This window comes from Mus musculus, chromosome 2, assembly GCF_000001635.26.
Source record: "Mus musculus strain C57BL/6J chromosome 2, GRCm38.p6 C57BL/6J".
Lineage (NCBI taxonomy): Eukaryota > Metazoa > Chordata > Mammalia > Rodentia > Muridae > Mus > Mus musculus.
Window position 1 is genome coordinate 29964250 of NC_000068.7, and position 21112 is coordinate 29985361.

The window sequence follows — 21112 nt, forward strand, 5'->3', positions numbered from 1 at the left end:
GCTGTGGCCACTCCCTTTTTATTTTATTTTTTTTATTTTTTAAATCTCTCCTCTCCAAGGAAAATGACTAGGAATGTTCTTTCACCATCATGCCTACAGTCAGAGTAGCTTAGAAGTCACCTTGCAGATCCTAGGCTCAGCAGAAACCAAAGTGCAGAGGACCAGGAAGCTTGGGACTGGGCCTCATCCCAGTTCTGGAGCAATGCCCAGTTCTTTATAATTATTTAAATAGGAGGGTGGCTTGGTAACCAGGAGGCTGATGCCTGGCAGAGCTGCCTGACTACACAGGAATGAGCTGGGTGCTACTCCAATGGTTGCCACACAGCTGTCACCCAAAATGGAGGAAGGGAAAGAGCTTTTGCAGTAGGGGAGCCTGGCTACAGAGTTTAGTTCAGAGCCAGGCCCTGAAAAGGGTTGTGTATAAGAAAAAAATTACAGAAATTGTGTTTTCCTTTTCTCAGAAGTCTAGCACCCACTTGCTTAACGCTTGTGTTCAAATCTTAGGTTCTCTGATTGCTGCTTCGTGCTTGACCTGGGGAGAGAGCTACCTTCTATGTCATCAGGATGCTAATTTGTAAAATGGGAAAGGCAACATCTACCTTGTAAAATAAGAGCAGAGATTAAAAGCCCAAAGCACGTGCGGTGTCAGCTAAACAGCAAAGTTCAATTAATACTGGGGAAAGAAATAGTAATGTCGTTTATCAACTGGGACGAATACACTCTGTCTACTGGCAACAGGAAGATTGCTGAAGAATTCTCCATATCCTGAAATAAAGTCTTACGCCACAAATCAGTCTTTTTTTTTTTTTTTTTTTTCCCTAACCGGGATTTTTTTCCCTACCACCTCCTCAAACACGGATCCTTATATCATCTTTTTTTTTTTTTTTTGGCCCCATCCCCCACCAGAACAGGCAGACTTGGGTCTTCCAGAGCCAAGCCTCCCCCAGAAAAAGTGCAAAGAGGGAGCCAACATTCCAGTGAGATCATCCGAAAGGGACAGGGCGTCTTTCCGGCCAGGGCAGCAACATCCCCAGCCTGACTGCGGCGGCGGGCCCCGCCCTGCCCTTCGCCGCAGTCTCGGAAGGGCTCCCAGGGCGGAGGGGTGCGGCACAGATTCTCTGCAGGGCGGACTGGGCGGGGCAGGATTGCTCGGGTCCCACGCCGCGGCGGGCGGCTGCGGCGGCTGCTCCGCTCTGTGCCGCGCCCCGCACCCCTCGCAAGCGCGTTCCCGTCCTTTACCCCAACCCCCACCACCCCGCCCCGCAGCTTCGGCTCCTTCCGGACGCGCTCGGTCCTCTCCGTACTGCAGTGGAGCAGCGAGTCCCGCCTCTCGCGTCGCCAACCGGGGCACTTCCCTCACGCTCGCGCTCGGCCGCCGCGGGGGCGCGCGCGGCCGCTTATAAAAGCCACAGTGCGCGCGCGCCGCCGTCACTATCCGCTGCGGAGCGAACGGCGTGAGGCAGGGGCCGCGGCGGCGCATCTTTTTCCTCAGCAGCCCTCAGCGCGGCGACCCACGCCCCTCACCCCCAGGAGCCGGTAAGAAAGGGCGGTGGGCGGGAAGGGAAAGGCCGCGGGAGGCCGAGCACCGGAGCGATGTGGACAGATGAGCTGCGGAGCCTCGCGGGCGGCTCCGTGGGCCCCCGCCGCCGCCTTTTGTGGCGCGTGGGCTGCGGGGCGCGGCAGAGCCGGGCGGCGACCTGGAGTGTCACGGTCCGCCGAAGGTACGCGAAGGCCCCTTCCTGCGCCCGCGGCCCCACCCGTCGCGGCAGGTGGCGGGGGGTGGTCCTCGGCAGCACCCACCCGCGAGCGCCCCCGCACCGCCCGTCGCCCGCAACTGCGGCGCTCGCACCTCTCGGAGCCTCCTGTCTGCAGTGAAGGGCTCGCTGACCTTAATTTCATCCTGTGTGGCGGTCCCGGGCCCTCCGGCCGCAGAAAGGCCTCCTTTTTCTTTCCTGGTAATAAATGTCTTTTCTCTCCAGTGCCGACCTGCTCCAGTATAATAGTTAGATGCGGTGCCGCTTGGTTGGAGGAGATCCAAATCCAATAAATAACTTAATAGCTTACAGCTCTTTTCTTTCTATATAAGACATTAAGTCGAAGGCTTCTGGGTTTTTTGTTTTTTGGGGGTTTTTTTTTGGTCAAATTCTACTGCTGTGCCAGTGTGAAGTGATAGAACAGTCTTTTGTCTGAAGCTATCCCTGCAAATTTGATGAAATGCTTCTCCAGGAAAAATTTGATTTTAAAATCCTCTCAGGTACTAGAATTACACACACACATATGCACACACGCGCGCGCACACACACAAACACACACACACACACACACATCAAGAGGGCTTCTATGTAAGTAAGGGTCGGTGTGTTTTAAATGAATGTCCCAGAAAGGGTGAAATCATTTCGAACTGCTACACTTCATAGGGCTTTGTTGACTTTCATCTCTCTGTTTCTGTCTCTGTCCCTCTCTCTACAGGCTCTTACAGTGTAACTCCAGCTGGCCTGGAATTTGCTGAATAGCTCAGGCCGGCCTCAAACTCAGGATTTTCCTGCCTCAGCCTCTCAGATAATCAGGTTTTTCTATATAGAGACCCAAAACATTTTAAGTCGTTTGTTCTTTACCCTTGGTATTTTCAAAAAGCTAATTATTATGACTGTCAAGGAATACAAGAGAAACCAACCATATGAAGTATTTTAATAATGTGTTCAGAAATTGCGTTGTCATAGCAATTGGACTTAAGTAAAACAGAATGTATCAAAGATGGCAGGGTGGGGGTGTCTTGTAGCCAGGAAACAAGAGCTTAAGAATAGCACTAGCAACAGTGAGTTGCATGAAGCCATTGAGCCAAGGTTCCCACTCATACTAAATGTCTTAGATTTTAAAGGTCAAATTGAAGTCAAAGTTGGAAAAAAAAAATGTGCTGCAGTAGATCCCCTGCAGGAAATTAACAATAAGCCTTTTTTAGTAACTGGGTCATTAATTCCTCAAAGGGACCCTCAAAGTGTGTTGACTGTTATCCAGGGACCTAGATAAAAAGGATGGATTTCAAAGTTTGCCCTATACCAGACAAATGTGAAACAGTTCTTATGATAAACCCAAGGCCTGGAGACATATAGATATGCAATTCTATTCCCTACTTTTGAGACAAGATCTTGACCCGTAGCTCATCCTGAATCTATGTAGTTGGGTATAGCTGGTCTTGAACTCATTGCTCCTGCCAACAAGCCTGGCTGCCACCACCCTGGACTTTTACCCCTCTTAAAAGAAAGGAGGCCTTGTTATATGTCTCAGATCCTGGACTCAAGCTTATTTCTCCACCCTTAGCTTCCAAAGTAGCTGGACCTATGGCAGGCAGGAGCTGCTGCAGCCGGCTTATTCTCTGGTAGTGCCTTTAGCCTTGGCTGTATGCTTTGTAGTAATCTAATACTTGGAGAAATCTGATGTCAAGTAATCTAATGAACAGGTTTAAGCAGGGAGAGTCATATTAAGTGTATCTTTTAGTTCCCTGGATTATAATTTTCTATTATTTTTTTCTTCTCTGCTTTCATCTCAAAGGTGGGGCCTCTACAGATACTGAGAAATGGCTCTTAGGAATAGCTACCCGAGTCTGGTCTGTGGAATGTGCACTAAGGACAGAGGCTCTGAGGGCAGCCTGCCTTTGTTACCAGTGCCCACTGCCTATTGGAGAACTCCAGTCTATGCCTCTTGGTCTGCTGCAGCTCGTCAGCTGTGGCCTTACAGGGGAATGCCATGATCTGATGGCTAATGCTTATTCCAGGAATGCAGAGGTCCGCAGAGCTGGCCAGAGAGCCATCTGGCTGGAACAGCCGTGCAGCGAGTGGCACCTTTCACATCTCTTACACATGCTGCTTACACTTGTTTTGAGTAGGAAATAATTGTATTTTGTAAAGGTACTGCACCAGCAAACTAGCCCCAAGGTCAATCTTTGTTGTTTGAATTCCTTACTACACTTAGGCTTTCATGAAATTATCTTTTTACTTAATTACTTTGACAATGCAAATGCCTAAAGCCCCCAAGATCCCTATTTCATCAGAATGTAGATGAGAAGAGGCATATTTATTTTTAAAAGAACATTCAGTATTAAAAATTAATTCTTGGAGCCAGGCGTAATGGCGCACACCTTTAATCCCAGCACTCAGGAGGCAGAGGCAGGGGTATTTCTGATTTCGAGGTCAGCCTGGTCTACAGAGTGAGTTCCAGGACAGCCAGGGCTACACAGAGAAACCCTGTCTCGGAAAAAAAAAAAATTAATTCTTGGGCAAACTGGGGTCTGAGAGAGAGCATGAATTGGCCAAGGCAGCACATTTAGGTGATGGTGATTGTCCATTCCCAGAAGCCTGGGCTCCCTGATTACAGCTCAGATTTCTGGTGGGATTCTGATGCTGGGGCAGTGCCGTTTGATTTTTACCTGTTTTCATGTGTTTTCACAGATTTGTTCTCTTCACTTTAAAGTGATTCTATCCCAGTTGCCCTTAGAAGTGTGTTGTCTTGCTCTTCCCCTTCCTCTTTAGAGTCCACATTCCTTCAACATGTTGTCATCGTTTCGTAAGCGCAGAGCTCAGGTATTTGACCAGCATGCAGAAAATGTGTTGCCTTTTGGGTTTTTGCCTGGCTTGCAGTGAAGACACATTGGTGTCCAAGAGGTTGAATGATCCCCAGAAGGGGAAGCCCTGCCTACACGACCTTTCTGTTAAGTAGAAAGGTTGGTGACAGTCTGGTTGGGATTGCTGGCCACATGATCAGAAGTGTTGTATGTTTACTGTTTTCTACCTTTCTGTTTCTCCTTAAGGCATGAGTATATTGGTCTCTTATTGCCATCCTGGTGTTTGCATGTGATGTTTGCTGATTTGTAATTGATGGCTGCTTGGTTCCTAAGAACCAAGGGAGTAAGTTACTTTAGATATTCAGAAAAATTACCCGAAAACATATAGTGTGAATGGTGTTTTCCAGTTGGACAAGTGCTGTCACCTGGGTTTATCTCCTTTCCCATTGACTTAGCTCTACCATAATCCCTGAGAATGAAATGGAACTCAGTATCTTTCTTTAAAACCAAAACTCTGGTAGGGTGTGGTGCTGCACACCTCTGATCTTGAGAGGCAGAGACCAGCATCTCTGAAGGAGCCTGGTCTGAGTTCCAGGACAGCCAGGGATACACAAAAAACCCTGTCTTGAAAAACAGAACACACATACCCCCACACACAAAACAACATTCTTGTATGTTTTATGTGTAGTGTTTCAATGTTTGCTAACATTGAGCCTTTTTCAAAAAAAAAAAAAAGAAAGAAAGAAAGGAAGAAAGAAAGAAAGAAAACAACTGCTTAAAATTGTCCTGATACTTTTAAAGTGGGATGTAGAAATTTAAGGTTTTTCTAATGATTATAGCTCATAAATCCAAGGCAGGCCCCTTTTATAAACGAGACCAGTTAATTATATAAGGTTTATAACCTTTTGTTGTCTTGAATCTTAAGATATTGCACTTATAAACCCTTTTCATCTGAATTTTGCAGGTTGAAAGGTAAGTACCAGCAAGATAGTATGTGGGGAGCATAAGAAGTAAGTTGCCCAGCATTGCTCTGCATTTCTGGGGTTTGATGCAATGCAGTATGGATCTCTTGCTTTCTTGATGCTTAAGTCGTGCTCACCTCTGCAGAATTGCACTAACAAGTGGAACTGAATTAATCAACTTGAAGGCTGACGTGTAGAGCCAAGATCTTGATGGAATGTAGTTGAAGCAAAAGGATTGACTGTTTTCATTCATGGTGCCAAAAGCCTTGTTTATATACTGTCTACTGCTCTGCTTGCTCTCCTATCTGCTACTAAAACCTGTATCTCAGCTGGTTGCCAGTTGGTTTGTTTGATCTGAGAATCAGCTAGTACACAGCTTTGTAGGTGCTAACCAGTTCTTTGATAGTGTGTTCCCAGGCAAGCCATTTTAAATCTGTGGATGTTAGTCCTCTTGCTTTGCAAATCTGAGATTCAAAAAACGCTGGCCTCATAAGCCACAGAGAAAAGGTATTGTCCGTTCTGCACATTTGGGCCCTGACTAAGCAACAAAACCCAAACTGATTGTGAGCTTTTGCCTTGGGTGATTACAACGAAATTTTTCCATGGAGCAAACCGATGCCAAGCCCTCCTTCCTCCACGATATTCGGCATGTTTCAGTGGTTTTAAACACAAGCAAAAGCAAAGACTTGCATCGTCACATGACTTTTTCTTTCTTGAAGTGCCTAGGAAATGTGTGTGAGGCTGTCCTAAACCACTCACTTACAGGTGCCAGATTTGTGGAGTCCAAAGCATTTGACCTTTGGTTAGAAAATGTTTTTATCCATAGTCTGTTTCTTAGCACAGTGTGATTCCTAACCGCTGTGTCTCCATGTTCCTACTGTAGATACATAGTGGCATGTAACTGCTTCTAGATTAGTGAAGGCACCTTACAGTTCGCCAAGTACCAAGAAGGGCCTCAAGCAGCTGTTTCTTGGCATTTGGCTGGCCTGGCAAACAAAGATACTCATTTAAGTCTCTGTTTAGAGAATCTAGCTCAGTTGATAATGTGTACAAATAAATTTGTGTTAAGAATGAGGAGGAGACATTCTTAAGCTTACAGTATCTTTGGATTTTTTTTCTTTTGTATCCTTTTTTTAAATTAATTTATTTATTATATGTAAGTACACTGTAGCTGTCTTCAGACACTCCAGAAAAGGGCATCAGATATTGTTACGGATGGTTGTGAGCCACCATATGGTTGGTGGGATTTGAACTCATGACCTTTGGAAGAGCAGTCGGTGCTCTTACCCGCTGAGTCATCTCACCAGCCCCCGGATTTTTGTTGTTGTTGTTGTTGTTGTTAAAACTTCATACCTTTAGAATCACCTAGATCTGGGTCTAGAGAGCATTGGATGTTCCTTCTGAAGGACCTGGGTCCAATTCCTAGCAGCGACATGGCAGCTCACATATATCTGTAACCCCAGTTCCAGGGCTTCTGACACCCTCACACAGACATACATTCAGGCAAAACAGCAAAGAACACATAAAATAAAATTTAAAAAATAATATAAATAAATAAATAAATAAATAAATAAATAGAACCCATGAGGTCTGGCAGCATCGTAAGAGTGTCCTTTGTGTTCATTACAATAGAGGACATAGCTATAATTCTTGTTTGAGCCCCTGAGATCAGCTCACATATCATTGTTTTGGTTTTTGAGACGGAATTTCTCTATGTAGCCCTGATTGCCCTGTAACTCTGTGTGTACATCAGGCTGGCCTTGAGCTTAGAGATCTGCATGCCCTTGGCTCCTAAATGATGGGATGAAAAGTGCCACCATGACCAGCTAAATGAAGCACTGTTCTTAAACATACAAAAAATACAGAGTACAGAGAACATTTTGTTTTCCCTCATTTATTTTCTGTTGTACATGGACTTAATTTAAAAAAAAAATCAGAGTTGATTGGCAGTCTGGAGATAAACTGTCAGTTGGTTGACTCCTAAGCAACCCCTCTGTTGTGTTTTTTAGGTAGTTAGTGCAACAAATTGATTGGTCAGTTTGGAGATTTTGTTTGTTTGTTTGTTTGTTTTGTTTTTGAGACAGGGTTTCTCTGTATAGCTCGGCTGTCCTGGAACTCACTCTGTAGACCAGGCTGGCCTCGAACTCAGAAATTCCCCTACTTCTGCCTCCCAAGTGCTGGGATTAAAGGCGTGCGCCACCACTGCCGCGCAGAGATTGGCACATTTTCCAGATTCTTCCTTCCGAGTGACTTAAAGGTGCTAATCTCATTAGGTTAGGCACAGTCTGGAACCTTCTCTGGAGTATACCTTATCAGACTGCTGCATATTGTAAGAACAGGGGTGGGGTTCTTTTAGTATGCAGCTTCAGTCATGGGAGGAATTTGGTACTCAGAGTCCCAGAAATTCAGTACTGCTGATATAATTTTGGGTGAGAGGTTGTATATCTTTGGGTAACAGTAGTTTTTGTATTTGTTTAATTTTTTTTCATGTTGTCTAGCAATGATTGTTTTAGGAGTGAAATGAAAGTGGAAATTCTTGCAACTAAATATGTCTACTGGGTGAAGAGAATAATCATTTTCAGTAACATAAGTAAAAAATCTGCAGTGGAAGTGAGGTGGTGACTTTCATACGACCAGCTCTGTAGAGAGAGCCAGTTGTCCTTGGCAGAGGTCCCACCTTCTGACGTAAGCTGATCTACTGCAGGAAAGAAAAGTCCATTATTGCCTGACCAAAGTACTTGGTATAGAATTGACTCTTTCTACTTCACTGGGTCCACAAAGAGAGCCTTTTAGGTTGGTTAACTTCAGTGGGTACTGTCTGGATGGTCTTCCTGTTTTGGTAGGGGCAGTTTGCTAACTAGCAGCAGGCTAATAAGCCCATGCAGAGAGGCTCAGGTGGACTCTTCGGTATTGTGATGGAGGATGTTTGGTCCATCAGACAGGCTTGCTTCCAGATATGATCCCCAACCCCTAGACTGGAGCTTGAACGTAGGGCCTTGCACATACCAGGCAAGCACTGTACCAGGGAAAGCTACCTCTCCCTAGAATTCCCACCCCCCACCCTCATCATTTTTGAGACAGGAATTTTCAGGTTAGTTTTGAACTCATTCCTTCAGCCTCACCCTCTCGAGGAGATTGGGTTGTAATTCTGAGCTTCAAGGTTCAGCTGCTAATGTGATTTCCCTGGCAGCTAAATGAGTTTTAAAATGTGAATTTTTGTAATAGACCAGATAAGCAACATACACTTAAGTCCTGAAGACACGGTATCATTCAATAACTCTTTTTAGTATGGTTACTATTCCACATTATAGCTGTATCTTTCCTGGGAGAAAATGCTTATTAAGAAGTTTTGTAGCCGGGCGTGGTGGCACACGCCTTTAATCCCAGCGCCCGGGAGGCAGGCGGATTTCTTAGTTCTTAGGCCAGCCTGGTCTACAGAGTGAGTTCCAGGACAGCCAGGACTACAAAGAGAAACCCTGTCTCAAAAAAAAAAAAAAGTTTTGTGACTAAGCAAATTAAATAATCATTGTATGGTTTTCCTCTTTTTCCTTTCCTTTTCTTTTTTTTTTTTTTTTTAAGATTTATTTATTTAATTTCTGTGAATACACTGTCCCTGTCTTCAGACACACCAACCAGAAGAGAGCATAGACTCCCTTTACAGATGGTTGTGAGCCACCATGTAGCTGCTGGGAATTGAACTCAGGACCTCTGGAAGAGCAGTCAGTGCTCTTAACTGTTGAGCCATCTCTCCAGCCCTGTTGGGTTTTGCTTTGTTTTGTTTTTTTGATGCAGGGTTTCTCTGTGTAGCTGTCCTAGGCCTCCCTCTGTAGACCAGGATGGCCTTGAACTGCCTGCCTCTGCCTCCTGAGTATTGGGACTAAAGCCATGCACTACTACTGTCTGCGTGCCTTCCCCCCCCCCCCCTTACCATTTCCTGTGGATAAAGACAATGGTAATGCATAAATAAACCCTCCGGGGTTTGTTTGGATGGGGGAGGGGAGGTCTCACTGGATAGCCCAGACTGGTCTCCAGCTGGAAAGCATCCTCTCTTAATCTCCTCAGTGTTGATCATAAGGCATGTGCCACCAACTTGGATAGGTTTTTAATTTTAAGGAACTTTGAAGGCCATTGTAAGAGTTGACAGTAGTTGTTTTCAATTCACCTACCTACCGAGGTACAGGGCTGTGTCTTGCTGAGTTGTTTGAAGTCAGCCTGTAGTAGTGAAGAGAGTTTGGCTTCCTTAGGGAGCATTCTGCGAAGCCCAACTGATTGGTGATACCTAGTTGAATATCTTTAGTTAGCAGATTATTTGTCATTCTTGTCACAAATCTAACATTTGCCTTAGAAGTAGTTTTACAATATGGAGAAAGAGAACCATTATCCAGCCCCCAACCCTACTCCTTGCAAATTAATTTTTGAATTTGCTTGGTCATTTAGTCAATAAGCATATATGTTTATTCTGAGACAGGTTTTCACTATGTAGTCCTCGCTGGCCTAGAACTTAGTCTATATAGACCAGGCTAGCTTTAAATTTAGGAGAGCCCCTGCCTCGGCCTTCAAAGTGGTGGGATTATAGGCATGCTACATTATACCTGGCTTAAAGTTGTATTTCTTTCAAATTGCCTTTCTTACATTTAAATGTTTAGAAACAATCCTTGTTACCATACCAAGAGAGTTAACAATATGTACAGCAGAGCAAACTCAGTTTAAGAACATAAAAAGTAAGGGTAATGTCCACAGGCGTTGTTGGTCCAACTTCAGAGTGGGTAGTTATTAAGATGGCCTTCTCACCCATGGTTTATCTGACTTCCTCACCTTAGGAGCAGAAAAGAAAAATTAGATAGTCCAGCAAAGGGAAACTGTTCCTAACTAACATTTCTGGTTGGATCCCCAAATTTCCTACTGAAGATGAGTTTTTACTTCCCAGTCTCTGGGTTTTTTCCCCCGTGTAACCTGCTATCATTCCTACCCAGTTTTTTGTAGACAGGAGTCTAAACTTTCTTTGAGCAGAGCATGATATTGGAACACAGTAAGAGCACCTTATGTCTGTAAATACTTGCTGATGCTAGAAGCAGTCAGGGTACAGGAAATCAGGTGGGACTCCGTTCACAGTTCAGCCTGCCTCTAGATTTATCTCCTGGCTTAGCCTTAAAGCTCATCCTCCTAAGACGTTTTTCTAATTTTGACCTGAACAGTATACAGACAAATCATACAGACCGTGATTCCACACACACAAGACACTAGGAGCCTTCTCAGCAGGACAGTTCTTCACTGATGCAGTACACAAACTAGAGGAAAGCAGGAAACAGACTAAATGAGCACTCTTAACTGCCCTTACACCAGAACTAGGAGTTTCAGACAGTAGGTATCTGCTCACCAGGAGGAAGTAGGTCTAGGTGCTCTGCTCCTTACAGTGTAGTGCAGCAGAGATGGGGCAGGGGGTAGATAGGGCTTGGAACATACTTATTTCTATGTATCTTGAGGTATGTATAGGGCTTCCCAGGGAAAGAAGGGATGGGACATTCTAGGCAAAAAAAAATTATGCACAAGCCAGGCATGTCTAATCCCAGGCAGGAGAACCCAATGTTAAAAGTCATCTGCAGCTCCATGAGGAGCTTAAAAACAAAATTGCTTTGGAGTTTTCTAGAGAATTGTGTTTTAGAAAAGGACTTTTTTCCTGGTTGGGGAGGTGGCTCAGGGTAAAACAATTGTTAGGAAGTCTAGGCATAGCATTGTGCTCCAGTGACTCAAGTTGGGTATAAGGGGAGCTGTTTGGGCAGCAAAGTCAAGTCAGTAAGCTACAGCTTCAATGAAGAGACTGTGTGTCCGAAAATAAGGTAAGATGGGGCAGGAGAGATGACTCAGTGCTTTTTAGAGCTGTGGTCTGTACCCTTCCTTCCCTCCCTTTTTCCCTTCTTACCTCTTCTTACTACCACCATCCAATAATAATAATAAATGTATATATACTTAAGATGCTTATTACATATATGTATTTGTTATGTCCAGGGGTGCTCCTGTGCCACCGTGTGCATGGAGATCAACAGACAACTTGTAAGAGTGGGTTCTCTCCTGTCATGCGAATCCTGAGAATCAAACTGATCATCAGGCTGGCAGCAACATGCTTTGACCAGCTGAGCCATCGCATGCATTGGATGTTTTATTTAAAAAGATAGAGGAAAGTGCCTGACAAAGTTGTACACTTGGAGGCACATATGCACACATATAATACATGCACACACGTGTGTTTGTGGCTCAGTGGTGGAGTGCTGCTTAGTATTCAAGTGGTAGATGTCCTGTACCATGGAAATGAGACCACCAAACAAGTAACTCCATAGCGTATAATCTGAAAGACACAGCGCTACAGTTAAACTCACCTCAGGGCTTCCCGGGAAGGTATCATCTTCATCAGAACAGTCCTTGAAGCTGGTAAAGGTGCACACAGTTCTCACTGAGCAGTATTTCCTGTGAGTGTGGCAGCACCTTCAAGGGTTTCCATCCCAATCCCGAGCCTGCCAGACATTCCCTCGTCCTGCAGTAGCAGGAAATGGGACAAGGGAAAAGCTCCCAGGTATTGCTGGTAGCACAGTTTTTCTACCTTTTACACAGTTCATTATTAGAATAGGCTCTGGATGGGACTTTACTGTCATCTGCCCTACGTAATGTACTCAGGATCCCCTCTGAAGACTGTACTTTGTTTTGACACAGTCTCACTCTAGCCTAGGTGTGGGCCTAGTGTTTGTTATGTTTGCCAGACTGGCTCAGAACTTGTGGCAAACCCTTCTGCCTCTTCACATCAAAGTGCTTAGATTTCAAGCATGGGCCGCTATTCCCGGCACAGGCTGTGAGTATTTATTGTGTATGTGAATGTGTATGTGATGAGGGGATGTGGAGACAACTTTGTGGAATTGATTTTCTCCCATATCTATATAGATTGTAGCCGTCTAACTTAGATTGTCAGCCGTGAGGTATACTGAGCCATCTCACCAGCCCTTGTTTGTTTTTTATGTGTACCTGTTTGTGCCTGGTGTCCATGAATTCAGAGGGATATATTGAATTTCCTGGAACTGGAGTTATAGGTAGTTGTGAGCCTGCCATATGGGTGCTAGGACCCTAACCTGCCTCTTCTGGAAGAGTAGCTAATGCTCGTAAGACAGCCTCCGAGCCATCGCTCCAGCTCTTCTTGTTTGCTTTTTGAAGCATCTGACTGGGATTCAGGCTAGCCTTGAAATCTCCATTCTTTCGCCTCAGCCTCCTGAGAGAAATTCATTGATGTTGAGAAATCAGTTGATTGATGGGTATATGCTAAAGACTGTACTTTTAAAGAGGGAAAGGTCACTTGCCATTCTTAGCCACTCTAAGCATAGTAGGAAAGGTCATGTATTGCTGAATTTTAGAAGCTTTATATAAAATTACATCTATTTTTCCTGTGGTCTTAAATGACTAGAGTATAAAATGGTTTCTTTTTCTCTTTGATGCTGGCATGGAACTGATAACCTTGCTAGGCAGTTGCTCTACTGTTGTTCTCTATTCCCATGGTGACTTAATTCTTATAAGATCTAAGTAGCATTATCTTTGTTTCTCACATAATAGGTAAAGTTCTCTCCTTGACATTAAATTTGGCAAAACTGCTTAGAAAATTGCATGTTTAACATGAGGTAGGGTTTAGGGACCTGAGAGATGGCTCAGCAGTTAAGAAATCTCTCCCATAGGTCTTGTAATGGGATCTGATGCCCTCTGCTGGTATGTCTGAAAACAGCAATGTACTCACATATATAAAAGAAACAAAATCAAAACAAAACAAAATTAGGGTTTAGTGAATTTACACCAGTCTTCACAGTTTCTGTGATAAATAGGAAAGCTGGTTTAAATGAGAGTAAATTAGAGGTGGGAAATATATCTCAATTTTGTTAAAGTGCTTAGCATGCACAAGACCCTCAGTGTGGTCCCCAGTACAGCATAAAACCTGGTGTTGGTAGAACATTCTTGTAAGCTCAACACCCAGGAGGGTCAGAAATTCAAGGTTATCTGTAATTACATAACAAGTGGCCAGCAGTGACATGACACCTCCCTTTTTAAAAAGTCACCCTAATGGTGCTTGTACATTTCTATAATCCCAGCACTCAGGAGGCAGAGGCCAGCCTAGTCTATAGAGCAAGTTCTATGACAGCCAGGATTACACAGAACACCAGTCTCAAAAAACTTAAAAAAAGTAATTCAGACATCTACAATTCAAAATCAAGATAAAAAGATTTGTTTTGAGTAACATTTATGAATTCTTCAAATATCAATCTTTCCTTTGAATCTTGAAGCCCCTTAGCTCTTCACTTTAACTACTTCACTTTTTGTTGCTATCAAAACCATCCTCTGAAGAGCCAGAGTAGGAGGTGCTGTGAGGAGTAAATAGACAGCTCAATGGGTCTCAGCCTGTGCGTCTTGACCCTTCAGGGGTTGCCTAGGACACTGAAATAACTTGTTCATATGGGGTTTTTCCCTGGAAGAGGCTACTTCATAGTTTGCTTAGATTTTTTGATTCCTTTCCTTCAGAGAGCTTAATTCCATTACATATCTTGTCTGTGGAGCTTATTTGCAGTCATTCTGTCTTTTCAGAAAATGGATCCAAGTGGGGTCAAAGTGCTGGAAACAGCCGAGGACATCCAGGAGAGACGACAGCAAGTCCTGGATCGGTACCACCGCTTCAAGGAGCTCTCTACCTTACGGCGTCAGAAGCTGGAGGATTCCTATCGGTTCCAGTTTTTTCAAAGAGATGCTGAGGAGTTGGAGAAGTGGATTCAGGAGAAGCTTCAAGTTGCATCTGATGAGAACTACAAAGACCCAACCAACTTGCAGGTATGTCTGAGTACCAGCAGTTCTTGCCTCTCAAAAGTCAGGGGCCCAAAAAAGGTTGGGTAGCTATAATGTAAGTCAGACACATTGTAAAGACCAACTCTGTGCTCTGAGAAGACCCTAACATATGAGGGGTTGGGGCGGAGTAAGAGTGGCTTTCAAGCATGAGGTTTTCTTTTCGGTATACTTTAAACTCGTGATTCTCAACCTTCCTAATGCTGCAGTTCCTCATGTTGTGGTGACTCCCAACCATAAAAGTATTTTTGTTGCTATTTTATAACTGTAATTTGCTACTATTGTTGGATCATAATGTGAATATCTGTGTTTCTGATGTTTTTGCTGACCACACAGCTTGAGAACCACTACTTTAAACTGATAGTTCTATTTTTGGGATGGTGGGTGGGGGTTTGAGGCAGGGTTTCTTTTTTTTTTTTTTTTTTTAAGATTTATTTATTTATTATATGTAAGTACACTGTAGCTGTCTTCAGACACTCCAGAAGAGGGCGTCAGATCTTGTTACAGATGGTTGTGAGCCACCATGTGGTTGCTGGGATTTGAACTCCAGACCTTTGGAAGAGCAGTCAGGTGCTCTTACCCACTGAGCCATCTCACCAACCCTGAGGCAGGGTTTCTCTGTGTAGTCCTGGCTGTCCTGGAACTCACTCTGTAGACCAGGCTGGCCTCAAACTCAGAAATTCGCCTGCCTCTACCTCCCAAGGGCTGGGATCAAAGGCATGTGCCACCACGCCCGGCTGGATTTTTAGTTTTTAATACAGGGTCTTCCTGTGCTGCCCTAGCTGCCCTGAAACTCAATATGTAGACCAGGCTAGCCTCAAACTCAGAGATTTACCTGCCTCTTCTGGTGTGTCTGCAGAGAACAACAGTGTACTTGCATACATTGAATGAATGAATGAATGAATGAATGAATGAATGAATGAAAGAAATGTAGGCAAGGTTTAAGCAAGTGGAATGTGAATGACTGAATTAAACAAGGTAAACATGAAGCCAGGCGTGGTGGTGCACGCCTTTAATCCCAGCACTTGGGAGGCAGAGGCAGGCGGATTTCTGAGTTCCAGGACAGCCTGGTCTACAGAGTGAGTTCTAGGACAGCCAGGACTACACAGAGAAACCCTGTCTCAAAAACAAACAAACAAACAAACAAATGAAAAACAAAAAACAAAAAAACAGGGTAAACACTGAGAGCTAGGAAAACTGAGTGTGGTCTTGTTTCTCTAGATAAAACTGCTTTTCCATAGACAATAAATTTAAATATTCTATAGTGTCTTGCACCTGCCATGTTGAAAGTGCTCACAGGCCAGGGTTGTAGAGATACATAGCCTTTGTATTTGAGTGGTTGCCTCCCTCACTAGAGCAGATGGGAATGAGGACAAGGGACCTTTGGTGTGGGGACAAGAGGAGTGTTGTGTGGTAACACTTGGGGCTTACTTGTGTTCCACTACCAGGGAAAGCTGCAGAAGCACCAAGCCTTTGAAGCTGAAGTACAGGCTAACTCAGGAGCCATTGTGAAGCTGGACGAGACAGGAAACTTGATGATTTCTGAAGGGCACTTTGCATCTGAAACCATCCGGGTAAGTAGGAGTACTATCTGGTCTGAAAGCCTCCCCTGCAGGAGCGGTGAACACTTTAGAAGCTCAGCTTTTCCATACTCGAGACACTACATCTTCTAGTGAAATCCACAAGCCAGATATTATTATGATTGAAAGCAAGACTGGAAGCCAGGGTTTGTGTGTGTGGTAGGAACAGTATTAGTATTCTTGCAGTAGAGTGAGTCAGCATATGTTCATTTGTTAAAGAAGGTTGGTAATACTATTATTTAGTATTAAGGGAGAGAGTACACTTTTCTCTTTGCCATGTTGATTTTCTCAAAGATACACTTTTATCTGGCCTACCTTGGATGCCCTTTTTAAAACTGTAGTTTCTGTTTTTGAATTCTATATGTGTTTGTGCGTGAGCACTCAGACTCAGAGGATGCTGGATTCCTTGAGGCAGGAGTTAGAGGTGGTTGTGAGCTGCCTGTGTGGGTACTGGGAACTGAACTCAGGACTCTAACAGAGGTATGTATACATCACTAAGTCATCTCTGAAGCCCTTGGATACATAGACTTCTTGTTTGTCTGTATGTTTTGTTTTCTTTCTTTGTATCAGGATCTAGCTGTGCTTCAACTCTTGTCTCGGCTTCCCAAATGCTGAGATTATAGTGTGTGTTACTTCATCAAAGACCTTTGTGCCATATTTGCCCTGCTGGCATCTTACATGCTCTGGGTATTCTGGAATGAACTTTACTGACTTTTTGGGTGAATCTAAGCATTTTTTTTTCTTTTTTTAGATTCAAGACACAGTTTCTTTGTGTAGCCCTGGCTGTCCTAGAACTAGCTTGGTAGACCAGGCTGGCCTTAAACTCACAGAGATCAGCCTGCCTCTGCCTCCTGGGTGTTGGGATTAAAGGTGTGCAGCACCATGTCCAGCTAGGAACTGTTAATTATTAGTAATGATTTTAAGGAAAGGGAGTGCTGGTTGTCCTATGACCAAATGGTTAATTATATTGAACTCATTTGGCTAGTGTAATACATCTCTCAATTAAATACAAGTATTTTCCATCGTTATTAGGTAAATGAAGTCAGTTGGCTTCTTACTTCTGAATAGACGTTTTCCTGGGGTATATGGGACTGTATAGTATAACCTAGCTACAGATAGGCCCAGGAGAAACAGATTTAAGTGTTTTGACTTTTGGGAATCATCTTGGGAGAGGGAGTATCCAAAGCTGAGTTCATTTGTGCCCCATTTTGAGAGCTTGTCAATCAACTATATACATTGTTAGTTAGCATTTGTCAAGTTGCTATTAGTAGCTAGTAAGGTACCGCAAGACACTTGGCTGATGTTTATAATTTTCATAAGCTTGCAAGGTTTCTATTTCTCTGTCACAGAAGGGTAGACATACTAAGGCGTAGAGAATTTTGTGTAACCTGCCCAGTGTTCCACAGCTGAGAAGTAGGGTTTCACGGTGCTGCTCTTTTCTGGCACAGTCTGCTGTATTCCGTGCCTGTCATCATTCTTTCTAAAATTCCTGTTGGTGCATCTCTGAAAGCTCCCACTGCTAGCTTATGCCTATATTGAGAAGTGACCTGAGTCAGACCCAGGCTTTCTTTCCAATCCAGTCAGTTCTGGTGTTTCTTAAATGCTCTTGCTGCCCTGCCTGCTCATGTCCTGGACTGTCGGCAGCTTGTGTAACTGGGTTTTCTCTGACGCTCAGGGCTGGGAAAGTTATGCGAGCATCTGAGTTGTGACTTGACTGTGAAAATGAAATTTGTGTGGTTGAACAGTGGACTTGAGGGTAAGGTCTGTCCAGTCTGTAAGCCTGTTCTTAAGAGTTCTGTCACCTACTATTTGGGCTCACAGTTCCTATAGTCGTGCTGACCTGCCTTGGAAGTTTGTCCCAAAAATTAGTTTGGCAGGCAGCATTAGCAGATAGGAAAGTGGGTGGAGTAGAAGGCTGTGTCTTTGTCCTGTATAACCTGTCTTGTCGCTGGTTTAGACTTTCACACCATACCGGACAGCTTGGCGCCCCATAGTCACCGCCACCCACATCGGGTCTCACATCCGAGTAGGTGGAGTATTGACTTGTTATGCCTTTTCCTCTAGTCATGGCGCTGTGCAGTGAACTGTGTGAGCTCTCATTCTCACAGCTTTCTCTCTGCTGGGGAAACCTTCTTGCTTGTTTGTAAGAGACTCCACCCATGCCGACTGTCCACCTGGCTTTCAGAGTTTTTTTTTTTTTTTTTTTCCTCTTGCTGGGAGTGACATCTCAGCATGGGTGGATCCCAGATTCCATTTCTGTTTGTGTTTGAACCTGTGTGAAACAACTTTGCCTGTTAGTGTTACCCAGAAACTTCCAGAATCATGGGGTGGCCATAATCAAGGCCCCAAGCTGGGATTAGAACACAGCACACAGTTTAAAATGCTGTTTTTTAGCTTCCCTCAGTTCTTAGGTCCTTACTAGGTCTTTGCTGTGAACACCCAATGATGCTGGGAAGTGAATACTTTGGGCCCTGTGACTACTGTGTGGGGATGAGGTTTGAACACATCTCCTGTCACCATAAGGCTCTACAAAGCCTTTTCTGAGCCGTTTGAGAGCTGATGGTTACCCCAAGATTTTCACATTGTAATTCTTGTTCATTTTAATTTTGTTACCGTATAAGAGAGTGGAAGAGAGGAGTATGCACGCACTGCAGTGTACATGTGGAGGTCATACGACATTTTCAGGAATCTGTTCTCTCCTTTGGCTGTGACTTCCTCAGGTGGCAAGAAAGAGTCTTTATGCACTAAGCCACCTCACTGGCTTTTGTGGTTTTGGTTTTTGCTTTGTTTTTTCCAGACATGGTTCTTCTGTGAAGCCCTGGCTGTCTTAAAACTCACTTTGTAGATCAGGCTGGCATAAAACTCAAGAGATGTGAGTTTTATCCCCAAGTGCTGGGATTAAAGGTATGCGCCACTGTGCCTGGCTTAAAGGTCTGACTTTTAATCTCCAGACACGTTTAATGGAGCTGCACCGGCAGTGGGAACTGCTTTTGGAGAAGATGCGGGAGAAAGGAATCAAACTGCTGCAGGCACAGAAGCTGGTGCAGTATTTGCGGGAGTGTGAGGATGTAATGGACTGGATCAATGACAAGGTATGCTTCGAGGGTGGGTATGCTAGGCTCTCCCAAGAGGAAGGAATCTCCCTGTGGTCTGCCTTAATAGGCAGTGTTAGTGCAGTTGCAGCCCTAGGTGAGATGGAGGGCAGGATTTTGAGACTCAGCTGTCCTAGGAACCTTTTATTCTGTAAACCTGAAATCTCTGAAAAAGAACACTCAGAAGACAGAAGTCAGGACTACACAGGGAATTGTCCACTAAAGTGAATGTGGTCCCAGCCCTAATATATCTTCGTGGCAACCTTTGTTATCTGACTATTGGCTGAGTGGAGCTGGTTCTGTCCCTGAATAGGAAGCAATTGTGACTTCTGAGGAGCTGGGCCAGGACCTGGAGCATGTAGAGGTGCTACAGAAGAAGTTTGAAGAGTTTCAGACTGATCTGGCTGCTCATGAAGAAAGAGTTAATGAAGTGAGCCAGTTTGCTGCCAAACTCATCCAGGTGAGAAGTAGATATTGATGTGTGCTGCTCACTGCAGCAGGGGTGGTCTGGGGTGTCCCATGAAAGGGAACTTGTCTCATCCATGGGTTTTAAGGTAATGGGTCACCTTGGTTTAATTTTGTATGTAAGTATTTTTCACCCACTACATGGGTGGCGGGTGCCTAGAGAGGCTAAAAGAGGGTGTCAGATCCAATGGAATTAGTGTTAGAGATGGTTGTGAGCTGCCCTGTGGGTACTAGAAACTGAACCTGGGTCTTCTGCAAGAACAGCAGGTACTCATAATCTCTGCCCCACCCTGTCTGATCTCTTAATTTCTCTTCCTTTTTTTTTTTTTTTTTTTTTCTTTTTGTTTTCTTTTTTGAGATAGGGTATCTCTATTACTCCTGGCTATCTGTGGATCAGGCTAGCCTTCAACTCACAGATATTTGCCTGCCTCCTCCCAAAGTACATCACCATACCCAGCTGTGATCCTTAATTTTTTATTTTATTTAATTAATTAATTTATTTATTTATTTGGTTTTTCAAGACAGGGTTTCTCTGTATAGTCCAGGCTGTCCTGAAACTCACTTTGTAGACCAGGCTGGCCTCGAACTCAGAAATCTGCCTGCCTCTGCCTCCCGAGTGCTGGGATTAAAGGTGTGCGCCACCACGCCTGGCTATTTTTTTGTTTTTTGAGAGATCCCTAATTTCTAAAGAACACATTTTATAAGTAGCTCTTATAAGTATTTTAAAAGTTCTGACTAGGTGTAAGTATAGCTCCATTCCGATTGTTCCCAGATAAGAGCATGCTTTTACCTTGTGGCCCTGGGCAGGAAAGGCAGAATTCATTTGATTTCTTTTCTTCATCCACTTTTGGGCTGGGCAGAATGAACTTTTATTGAGCTTCTAGAACTTGTCTGTTTTCCTCAGACCTTGAACCAAGGTGTGATAGTAAATTCCTACCTAATTCTGGCAGGCATCCACCAGTAGTGATAGCTCTTCCTTTCTTTCCTACTGAAGCTTTTCTGGGCTCTGAGGGCCTCTAGAAGGACTTGGTAATAAATGAGCTCTACATTGGTAGCTTTGGAGGTCCTTAAGAGGGACAGAGACAGCTAGGTGTGATGACATCTGTTTCCCTGCACTGGGATGCTGAGGCAGGAGGGCTCAAGACTAGCCAGGGCTACTGGTAGACTCTTTCTTAAAACCCAAAAAGGAGAAAAGAGGGGGATGGGATGGAAACGCCACCTTTCCCCATTGCCTACATGAGAGCTGTTTTAAAATGGTCATCATCTACTACACTGTCATTCAATGTGCTCTGAAGAAAATCTAGCCATTGGAACCAGGAGGTGGAGGAGAAAGGAGTCTATTGAAGTAGTTCAAAGTTAAAATTTCCAGGTCTTTGGTGTTAATACATTTTCCATTTTTTAGTGAGTGAGTGAGAGGATAGCCAGAAGTGCACAGTAGCATCTTGTCCTTGAAGAGAGCCAGTGTCACCTTCAAGTTCCAAGCCATTGCAAAGGCTTGCTAGGCAGGAGTGGTCAAGCCAAGCCTCAGTACTCAGATGCTCAATCTGACCTGCATGTATTCTTTCTGGCTAAAAGTAAACAAACTCTGTAATGTAC

At 44.2% G+C, this 21112-nt stretch overlaps 1 protein-coding gene across 11 annotated transcripts in view; it reads left to right on the forward strand.

Annotated features, from left to right (window-relative positions):
- Positions 1-1310: 1310 nt before the first annotated feature.
- Sptan1 (spectrin alpha, non-erythrocytic 1) overlaps positions 1311-21112 on the forward strand; it is a 65892-nt gene continuing 46090 nt past the window's right edge. For 7 of the 11 annotated variants that reach the window (XM_006497809.2, XM_006497813.4, XM_006497810.2 and 4 more), the window contains exons 1-6: positions 1406-1536; positions 4527-4577; positions 14128-14367; positions 15828-15953; positions 18911-19051; positions 19365-19511. In XM_006497809.2, the coding sequence (XP_006497872.1) occupies positions 4545-4577; positions 14128-14367; positions 15828-15953; positions 18911-19051; positions 19365-19511 (687 nt within the window). In that variant the 5' untranslated portion in view covers positions 1406-1536; positions 4527-4544. Of the gene's footprint in view, positions 1537-4526; positions 4578-14127; positions 14368-15827; positions 15954-18910; positions 19052-19364; positions 19512-21112 lie in introns of all 11 variants that reach the window. The other 4 variants (NM_001309460.1, NM_001177667.1, NM_001369325.1 and 1 more) reach the window with 1 other exon arrangement.